At 38.1% G+C, this 10,567-nt stretch overlaps 3 protein-coding genes and 1 pseudogene across 3 annotated transcripts; 1 reads left to right on the forward strand and 3 right to left on the reverse strand.

Moving 5' to 3' along the window:
• Window positions 1–34: 34 nt before the first annotated feature.
• LOC120150715 (soluble inorganic pyrophosphatase 6, chloroplastic-like) lies at window positions 35–2,138 on the forward strand. Its single transcript, XM_039163340.1, has 7 exons — window positions 35–52; window positions 263–574; window positions 661–821; window positions 1,132–1,232; window positions 1,345–1,526; window positions 1,859–1,957; window positions 2,046–2,138. Exons 2-7 carry the CDS (start codon window positions 323–325, stop codon window positions 2,136–2,138), a joined length of 888 nt encoding a protein of 295 aa, XP_039019271.1. The 5' UTR covers window positions 35–52; window positions 263–322.
• Window positions 2,139–3,006: 868 nt separating this feature from the next.
• LOC120150691 lies at window positions 3,007–4,320 on the reverse strand (annotated as a pseudogene).
• Window positions 4,321–5,082: 762 nt separating this feature from the next.
• Window positions 5,083–6,529, reverse strand: LOC120150690 (eugenol synthase 1-like). Its single transcript, XM_039163315.1, has 5 exons — window positions 6,317–6,529; window positions 6,025–6,159; window positions 5,699–5,927; window positions 5,421–5,624; window positions 5,083–5,329 (listed from the first exon to the last, which is right to left on the reverse strand). The coding sequence occupies exons 1-5, from the start codon at window positions 6,527–6,529 to the stop codon at window positions 5,133–5,135; spliced, it is 978 nt and encodes a 325-aa protein (XP_039019246.1). The 3' UTR covers window positions 5,083–5,132.
• Window positions 6,530–7,469: 940 nt separating this feature from the next.
• LOC120150692 (protein trichome birefringence-like 12) lies at window positions 7,470–10,567 on the reverse strand. Its single transcript, XM_039163316.1, has 4 exons — window positions 9,929–10,567; window positions 8,723–8,860; window positions 8,224–8,473; window positions 7,470–8,053 (listed from the first exon to the last, which is right to left on the reverse strand). Exons 1-4 carry the CDS (start codon window positions 10,450–10,452, stop codon window positions 7,778–7,780), a joined length of 1,188 nt encoding a protein of 395 aa, XP_039019247.1. The 5' UTR covers window positions 10,453–10,567; the 3' UTR covers window positions 7,470–7,777.

Consider the following 10,567-nt stretch of genomic DNA (forward strand, 5'->3'; position numbering starts at 1 on the left):
CATACAAAGAATTGCTCCCAAGATCAATCTTCTCCGATGATTGCAGCTCGCAGTTGGAATGAATACTTTTTTTGTTTTCTTAGTTTAAGGGTCGTATTGTGTTTAAAATAAGCTCATGGGTCATATCCGTTTTTCAGAAAAGTACAATGGCCTCAATAACTATTAATCCATTTTTGTATGATTTCTCTAAAAAAGCGAATGAAAGGTCAGCCAATGAATGCCAACCACTTGCTCAAAGAAAATAAGTACATAATCTGTAAAGGCCACCACTCCCCAAAACACTCCTCTGATCTCAGGTCCACCACAAAAAGTAGAATTGACAATGGCCGCAGCAGCCAGAGTGATAGCCGTCGCCGGTCACTCCACCGCCACTGCCTCTTCCTGCTTGCTTTTCAAAAAGCCGTTCGCTTTGAAACGCGGCAGCAACGCACTTAATCTCAACAACGGCAGACGATTGTCGAAGAGATTGTTCTCTTGCAATGCCATTTATAACCCCCAGTTTCAGATCAAACAAGAAGGCCAACCCGAGTCACTCGACTACAGAGTCTTTTTCGAAGATACTTCGGGCAAAAAGGTATTTTCACTTCCCATCTTTTACCCCCAATTTATTTGAAATTTAATTCATTAAGGTTGGAATTTGAGATTTGATTGTGGCCTTAGATTTCTCCTTGGCATGATGTTCCATTGCACTTGGGAGATGATGCTTTTAGCTTCATCGTCGAGATACCCAAGGAATCAAGTGCGAAAATGGAGGTTGCTACTGATGAGTTGTACACTCCCATTAAGCAGGACACAAAGAAGGGAAAGCTTCGATATTACCCGTGAGATTTGTTTATTTTGATTAGGTTTATTGCTCATTTCAATTCTTGGATTATTTTCAGCTCGGATTTGTTGTAGCTAGAATTAAACTAGGGATGATAGCTGATCTAATATCTATAATTTTGATTTTAAATATCGAAATTCGGTTTTAAATATGTATGTATGTGTGAGATTCAGTTTGGATTATGGATATTCAATGTTTATATCTGAGTCCACAAAAAAAAGGGATTGGATAGAACCATTAATATGAAATTGCTATGTAGTGTGTTAAGGAGTTTTTGTTCCTGAATGATCCCATCCATTGTCCCTCAGCTATAATATAAATTGGAACTATGGATTGCTTCCACAAACATGGGAAGATCCATCTTTGGCAAACTCTGAAGTTGAAGGAGCATTTGGTGATAACGACCCTGGTAGTTCCAATAATTGTTTCAGTACTTGATACTTCTCACAAGGTTTTTCTTCTTTGTTGTTGTGAAAAGTAGGTTCTAAAATATTGATTTTTTTGTTTCTTTAAATTCTTAGTTGATGTTGTTGAGATTGGTGAAACCCAGAGGAAGATTGGTGATGTCTTGAAGGTTAAGCCCCTGGCTGCTTTAGCCATGATTGATGAAGGGGAGCTTGACTGGAAAATAGTTGCCATTTCATTAGATGATCCAAGGGCTTCTCTTGTTAATGATGTTGACGATGTTGAAAAGCACTTCCCGGTATTTCTCTCTTTACTTTCTGGGTTTTGATATTGTTTTAGATTGCTACCTTATTTTACCATGACAGCATGCGTTTCAAGACGTCGTTCTCTTTTTTGTGGAATTGGATTATTGATGAAGGTGAACTTGACTGGAAAGTAGTTCCCATTTCATTATATGATCCAAGGGCTTCTCTTATGAATGATCTTGACAATGTTGAGAAGCGTATTTCTCTCTATAATTTAGATTCTTGATATTGCTTCCTTATTTTACTATGACAACATGCATCTGAAGACATAAGCGTTGATTGTTATGGAATTTTATAATTGAGCATCCATTGGGTAATATTTTAGGGGACTCTCACTGCAATCAGGGATTGGTTTAGGGACTACAAGATCCCTGATGGAAAACCGGCCAACAAGTTTGGCCTTGGCAACAAAGCGGCAAACAAGGTAAGTATTGATTTTATAATTTTACCCATCACTTCATCCTGGTTCAACCTGCATTTGTTCACCTAAATATTATCTTTGTGATAAACAGGATTATGCTCTTAAGGTTATTGCAGAGACTTACGGGTCTTGGGCTAAACTTGTCAAACGGTCAATTCCCGCTGGAGAGCTTTCACTCGTGTAATTGCTACCAGGAGCTCTAGAGAAGCAATGCTTTCCATTTCAAATAATCATCTGAGTTTTTGACTTTTAGGTCTTGGTAATCCTATGAATTGATACCAATGCTCCTCTTTCCGCTTATTTATTCGAGCAAACTAATTAACTCTTTTGACTGGGGTTGTATTTCCTGTTCATATGGTGCTCTGGTGTTGATTAATATGAGGACTTGTGTGGAAATGACTTTCCTATGCAAATAAACAACGAAAATATTCCTTTCTGTAATTGCTGTGCTGAGAATAGTCAAAGTTTCAGTCATGTTGCTGTATCATTGTTATATTCTTTGTGGCATTGGAATAATAATCATCCATGGGAAAATACTGCAAGAGAAATTACACATTTATGATAATAAAATAACTAGGAACTGTGATTATATCATCTCCATTGTCCTTTTCACTAGGTGGAGTTTGAGGTTTTCTAGATCGGGTTTAAAGACTGGTTGTCATATGAGTTTAGAAAGGGGTTAGTGAATCAAGAGAGTGAAGTTGCTTGTGACAGCCATGGTTCTTATCGAGATGGATTTATGAGGGTTTGTTTCATGCAGATCGGCAAGGATTACTATAGTTTTGTTCAGTTACAGGGAATGGAATTATTGAATTTATTTTTGTTTGCATATATTCAAGCTCCTTACATGTTTCTGCTCACCACTTTATCGACTATTGTTCTGCCATTGTCGAGAATCATTGGTTCCGGTATGCCTCAAACCTTTAGGACTCGTTAGGGAGACCCAGAATTCTTTTCAAGGTTTTTGTAGATAAAGCATGTCAATAAAATCCTAGTAAACACGGCTTCTATTCTCTGAGTATTGTTTTACAACTTCTCCCAAGAGTACAACCAGAAAACTATGAAGCACCCGCAGATGATAAACATTAACCCTGATTCAAAATGCAGCAATAGCAGGCTTAGGTGGATCAATCAGAAAAATGTCGAGAGGTTGATCCATGGTGGTGTACTTGTAATCCGGATTTAGACTCCAAGTTTCAAGGTCATCTTCCCCAAGGTCATAGTTCAGATCACCTTTTACAAATATACTGTGAAGGGATGCTCGTACATTATCTGGAAATGCCAAGTCTGCATTCATCATAAAGTTTATGATTATCAAGTAAGCAAATTCTGCCCTATTGCTTACTACAACAGGTTCGAGATTCGAATTCAAACTTACTCTCTGTGAGTTTCAAAAGTTCTTCCTCTTGTACAAGCGTCTTCCTGAAACTCCTACCTGTTTTCTTCTCCCACAGGGAAACCAATTCAATCTGGGACAAAACATTCTCCGGCGTCCGATAAAATACGATCCGGTTGCATGTTCTCGGATCGTTTGCTAGTTTGATTGTGTACTCTGCGATATCTTCCTTATAATTGAACAGCACTGAAACGAATCATACATAGAAATCAATTCAAAACTAAGTAATAATTTAAAGCTTCGATTACCTACCCTTTGCTTCACCGGATCCATATATGATCATATCCTCATGTTCTTCGCATGGACGAAGCAAGTAATTCACGAAGCACCAAAACAATTTGCAGATATGTAAGTGTAGGGTATCCCACATGCTTCCACTGCCCTTCTAATCTTTAGCTTCTTGTCCAAACAAGCTTCAAATGGTGGCAGAAAGCTCAGTCGATCCTCTTCGACCCCAAATTCCAATGGAATGAACCTCTACACACGTTCCAGATATATAGATATGTAAAACCAACTGAATCAGTTTCAGCTGCACCAGTTTCTTCGTTCATGTATGAAGAATGTTTTTAACCTACCTTTATGTTACCTGCAACTTTAATGGCTTCAATGATATGAATCTGGTCAGGGACCTGAGGGAATGGTAACGATGAGATCACGATATCGACTTGACGAAGCGTTGCCACGATCTTTTCATGTTCGTCCAACTCTCCCTGTTTCAATATATACTTATCAAATATGTATACATAGACACATACATATGTACATACATACATACCTCGATGACAGTAACACCAAGGGATCGGAATTCATGATGCAAGTCGATCTTGTGTGGAGAGGATTGTGGGGTGATGGGGCGGGCATACACGAATGTTTGATGTCCTAACTTGATGCATGCCTTCACCAAATATGTTCCTAAGTAACCAGTTCCCCCAAATATGAGGATTTTATTATCCATATTTCTTGTGATCTACACCCTCTTGATATGGCCTTATTTATAGTTTCACCTCCAAACTTTCTTGTGATCCAAGTGCTCAAGTAGAAGTGGCAATAGTCATCTTGAATCGGGTAAAACATTTAAAATGTCACTATTAATAATCAACGTCCTTGAAAAACAGAATATGATATAATTTATAATATCAAACTAAAGGTGATTACAAAGTAGTATTTGTTCCAAGTACTTTCAACCATTTGATGATGAACACTTAATCACCCTTGCAGTCACTGGTGCTCAAACCTTTGATCTCTAAGAACAACAACGATTCCTTTAGTCACGATTCGTGTATTATCCATTAAATGAATTACTTTAAAATTACAAATCCTTGCAGCGGTTGGTGTTTTGAACTAAATGCATTATCCATGTATTATGGTGCAGTAAATAAAAAAAATTAAATTACTTTAAAATTACATTAAAATTATAAAGTTAAATTCTAATTAAATCATGTTTTACTTCAGATAAAATTTAATAGTAAACATGATTTAATTCAAATACATTAAATGAATTCATAAATTCTTCTTATTTAAAACGAAATACTAAAAATAAAGGGAAAATATATAATTTATTTAAAATAAGGAGCATTTGGTGATTGTTTCTATTTTATTTTATTCAACATAAGAGAGAGGAGCTGTCTAAATCTAAACCTAAGACTTGAACAATGTGAGTTATTTGTTATTTATCAATGGAGTTTGTAGTTGTGAATTGATAATTCGATCGACATTATTATAGGTACATTATATAAAAAGATATAAGATTAAATATATTTAACCTTTCATTATCTTTTGAATTTAAAACGTAGCACGAGCCGGCTTAGGTGGATCAACCAGGAAAACGTCAAGAAGTTGATCGACGGTGGTGTACTTGTAATCCGGATATAGACATGAAGCTTCAAGGTCATCCTCTCGAAGCTCATAGTTCAGACAATCACCTTTTACAAATATGCTATAAAGGATGGATGCCGGTACATTATCTGGAAATGGTAACGCTGCATTCATAGATAAAAGCTTATGATTACTAACAAATTGGTTTCAATGAAGTAAGCATCCAACAGGTTCGAGACTCAAATCCGAACTTACTCTCTGTGAGTTTCACGAGTTCTTCCTCCGGAACATGAATCTTCCTGAAACTCCTACCTGTTTTGCTCTGCCACAAAGAAATCAGTTCCATCTGGGACAAAATATTCATCGGCATCTGGTAGATCACAATTTTGTTGCATGTTCTTGGGTCATTTGCTACTTTGATTGTGTACTCCGCGATATCTTCTTCGTAATTAAACAGCACTACAGAAATCGATTCAAAACACATGTACTGTTAGATGAATCACTGATTATTTTTAAAAGCTTGAATTACATACCCTTGGCTTCACCGGATCCATAGACGATCACGTCCTCATGTTCTTCATGTGGACGAAGCAAGTAATTCAAGAAGTAAGCACCAAAACAGTTCGCAGATATGTAAGTGTAGGGTATCCCAGATGCTTCCACTTCCCTTCTAATCTTTCGCTTCTTATCTAAACAAGCTTCAAATGGTGGCAGAAAGCTCAGTCGGTCCTCTTCGACCCCGAATTCCGATGGAATGAACCTCTGACACATACCAAATATATAGATATATAAAACCAACTTAACCAATTTCAGCTGCACCAGTTTCTTCATTCTTGTATGAAGAATGTTTTCAACCTACCTTTATGTTACCTGCAACTTTAATGGCTTCAATGATATGAATCTGGTCAGGGACCTGAGGGAATGGCAAAGACGAGATCACGACATCTACTCGATGAAGTGTTGCCACAATCTTTTCATGCTCGTCCAGCTCTCCCTGTTTCAGTATATTCTTATCAACTGTGCATACATACATACATACATACATACATACATACATACATACATACATACATACATACATACATACATACATACATACATACATACATACATACATACACTCATACATACAAATATACGTACATACATACCTCGATGATGGTAACACCGAGGGATTGGAATTCATGATGCAAGTTGATCTTGTGTGGAGAGGATTGTGGGGTGATGGGGCGGGCATACACGAATGTTTGATGTCGTAACTTGATGCTTGCCTTCACTATATATGTTCCTAAGTAGCCAGTTCCCCCGAATATGAGGGTTTTAGTCTTGGTTTCTTCAGCACTACCAGTGGCTTCCTTGTCCATGTTTCCTGTTTCTTGTGATCCTCACCCTCTTGCTGTGGTCATATTTGTACTCTTATCCCTGAACTTTCTTGTGGTCCAACTATGACCAGCAAACGTAATTGATACAGACCAATACCCCATGTGCAAATTGTGCAAATTGCAATGGTTTGATTCAAAAGAAGGAAATGTACAATGGGTCACGTCAGAGCAATCTCGTGATTCATGTAAGAAATGGAGATCTAATAATTTCGATGTGTCCACCTCACTAACGATTGAGGAACCTTTTTAAGTTTGGTTTTTTACTTTAACGATTTTGTTCCCTTGTTTGTTTCTCGAGAAAACTGGGGGAAAAGATTGTCAGAACAGGTAACTTTTAGCATACTGTTCCATTTTTTTTGGACCATTCTCTGCGACCCAACATCGTGCATTCGTCTTTGATTCTGAAAGATGCTCACCCGTCGGTTTTGCAGTCATGTGGTGCGGTCCCATCAGAGTCCTTTAAGTGTGGTCTCAATAAATGTGGCCATAGCAGTCGGTATTGAAGGTTTGCCTACACAGCTGAAGCTGGCTAGTGTAATGCTGCAAAGAGGCAGTAGTGGCGAGCAACGAAACAGTTAACAATGCCGGTGGAGTAGGTGGGGAGAATTTTGGTTTTGCTCAGTATTTGTGTGTCCCGTGAATAGAGATCAAAGCAGGGAAGAGAATCTCCCGACGCTTATGTCCTGCCTGAATGCCCTCTGTAAGTAATCCATCGTGAAGCTGACGAAAACCAGCTCGGACATTCAAATGTCATTATTATTGTCCAGCAGAAGTTTCAGCTGCACAGTGCAAGCAGCTTTGTTCTTGCTATCTTGTAAGATTATAGAAAATTAAAATATGAAAAGGGAATTAAATGAATCGAGTATAAGAGAATTCTAATAATTTAAATGTTAAGCTATGGAACGTTAATGAATTTCCCTGCTCATCTGTTAGCCACTCTTTTCTTCAACTCCGCCAGTACCCTTGAACGTACTAGACATCAGTTGTCGTCGTTCCGCAGCTATAATTGACAAATATATATAGTATTAAAACAGCCATTCCACCCCCAAAACTCGAAGAAAAACAATAGAGAACATCCACAGGAAGAGAAGTTGGAGGGCACTGGAGGCTTGTGGCAATTCACACATATTCTGTATATCCGCATAATCGGTTCAAGTAAAGGGCGCTGCTTGACTTTGTGCGAGGTGAATACTGGACAACTTGATAAGGTTTTGTGCAGCTTTCGTCATCCTATCCCAAGCTAATACAGATTAGCTGAACCAGTATATCGACCCATGCGTCTGGGACACCAGGTACGCACCAATGCATGCAGTCTTGGCCCCAAATCGACACGGCATCCTTCTTCCCTAACCAAATTGCCGGATGTGCGTCGGCTCTGAACTCGCTCAAATGAGTCAGATCAAGCAATGGAATATCTGTTCCTCGCAATGCCTCTTTAATGAGATGGTTAAGTCTCCTTGCCTCTTTATTCACTCCATTGTTGCTGGGATCAAACCACAAGTCAAGCTGTGCAGGTATTAGTATCAAAGTAAGGCAATACAGTTCTTCGGACCAATAGCAGATTCGTCTTCAACCTAAACTAAATTTGGAATTGACTTGCTATACAAGGCTTGATAAACAGAACTTAAAACAAATGGAACATATTGAAGGAGTCGATTAAATAGACGTGCAAATACCTGGTTTTCTTCAAGGGGTTTGTCAAACAAGCAACTTCCATTTTGATTCCACTCACCACCATAAAAATGTCTCGGTGACTGCAAACGCCAGAATTTGAGGGTATTCTTAGGAACTTCCTTTTGAATGTAGTGGACCATATTTTCCAGAACGACTTGAAAGCCATCTGATAATCCCAGCGGAGGACGTATTGGTTCCCCATGCCGATAAAAGACAAGAGGCGTCTCATTTGGGAATTTATCATAGCCCCACCTGATCAAAGACAAAATCAAGCATTACTCCCAGATGTTTTCAGAGAAGCATGTCCCAAAATAACATCTTGATACGCAAGCATGAAAGGCGTTGTGTTTTACGTATGTACTAAGAAACTATACATTTCAAAAAATGAAACATCTCAAACGTTATACCAACCGCATGTCTGAAAATAATAACAAAAGATACATGTAACATGTTTAGTGATCAGCATCTTCTATAAATTAGCGAAAAAGAAAACAACATTACCAATGGCCGGTGTTGAAAACAAGAACATCATAGAAGTCAGTGATGCCGATCCATTCATCTGCAGGAATATCAACATCCACTCGGTATATTCCTTTTACTCCATCTTGATTGGAATCCGTAGATTGTTTCTGAATCCACCTTGATTAGTCAAGTACATTCGAGCAAAACATAAAAGTAAGACCGGCATCGAGACTTTAAGAATTTCCATAGAAGGCAAATGAAACAACAAAGAGGCAAGAGCAGAAGAATAAGTTTTTATACAAGTACCAATGCCAGAAACAGAAACAGTTCTAAGCCGTTACATCATTGCATTCCGGTTAGGATCTTGACTTCTATGGTCAGTCTAAATCACCAGGTCTTGAACATAATGGGAACATGAGGAAAATTAAATAACAAAGCAAAATTTGGCAAGCAATATAAACTCAGACGATAGCTAATTCAACGAGATATCTTAAACAGAATCATAGCTATCACAATGAAACTCAAATTCAAAAATGAAATTCTGGATAACTCGAAAATGTAGTTCATACTCCCTAGCAATTTAATCTATGATTCATGGTCTAGAATGGTAAAAATATATAACATCAATATGATAGGCAAGCAATATAAACTCAGACGATAGCTAATCCAATGAGATATTTTAAACAGAATCATAGCTATCACAATGAAACTCATATTCGAAAACGAAATTCCGGAGAACTCGAAAATGTAGTCCATACTCCCTAGTAGTTTAATCTCTTATTCAAGGTCTATAATGGTACAAGTATATAACATCAATATGATGGGCAAGCAACATAAACTCAGACGATAGCTAATCCAATAAGATCTCTTAAACAGAATCATAGCTACCACATTGGAACTCATATTTGAAAACGAAAATTCAGAGAACTCGAAAATGTAGTCCATACTCCCTAGCAGTTTAATCTATGATTCATGGTCTAGAATGGTACAAGTATATAACATCAATATGATGGGCAAGCAACATAAACTCAGACGATAGCTAATCCAATAAGATCTCTTAAACAGAATCATAGCTATCACAAAGGAAATCATATTCTAAAACGAAATTTCAGAGAACTCGAAAATGCAATCCATACTCCCTAGCAGTTTAACCTATGATTCATGGTCTAGAATGGTACAAGTATATACATCATATGATATAGGCAACACAAAATCAAAAACTATAAATAAATTAAAGAAGCTTACTTGTATCTGGCAAGCAGAACAGCCCTATGATAAGCCACAGTGACATTAAACTTGGGGAAATAAGCCCCTCTCCAAGCACCTTTCTTCTTCCATTTCTTAGCGCCATCATCAGCCACTCTAAGAATGCACAAAAACGACACCAGAAAGTTTTCATTCAATGAATCCCCAACGAACCCAACATTCTTATTCCGCGTCAAGCCCAGGAATCTCCATGGATCGATCCTCTCCAGCTTGCAATCTCTGGGTATCCATTTCCAGGAATTGATGAGACCCATGTTGTCCCTCTTGTTCTTAAGACAATTCCAGGCGTTCCTGTGAAATGGGCAGGTATCGTCGTAGAAAGGGTCGGGTTTAGTGGAGTCCAAGACCCAATTGCCATTGGAGAAGTTACAAGCAGAAGAGGGTGAAAGAAGGAACTTTTTAGTGAACCGGTTGGTGGTGTAAAGAGGGAGGAACGTGGAGAAAAGGAAGAGGAAAACAACGGAAAGGAAGATTAAAGAAGAAAGCTTTGTATGGTGACTCATTAGTTACGTCTATGGCTGTATATTTTTCCACTCAGCAATTGAAGAAATGTTCTTCGCCATGTTCATCTGTAAGCTTTAGCTTGTCTTAGATCTACAAAAGTGAACCTTCCATGGA

This window comes from Hibiscus syriacus, unplaced genomic scaffold (genome assembly GCF_006381635.1).
Source record: "Hibiscus syriacus cultivar Baekdansim isolate YM2019G1 unplaced genomic scaffold, ASM638163v2 tig00111023_pilon, whole genome shotgun sequence".
In the NCBI taxonomy this organism is placed as follows: Eukaryota; Viridiplantae; Streptophyta; class Magnoliopsida; order Malvales; family Malvaceae; genus Hibiscus; species Hibiscus syriacus.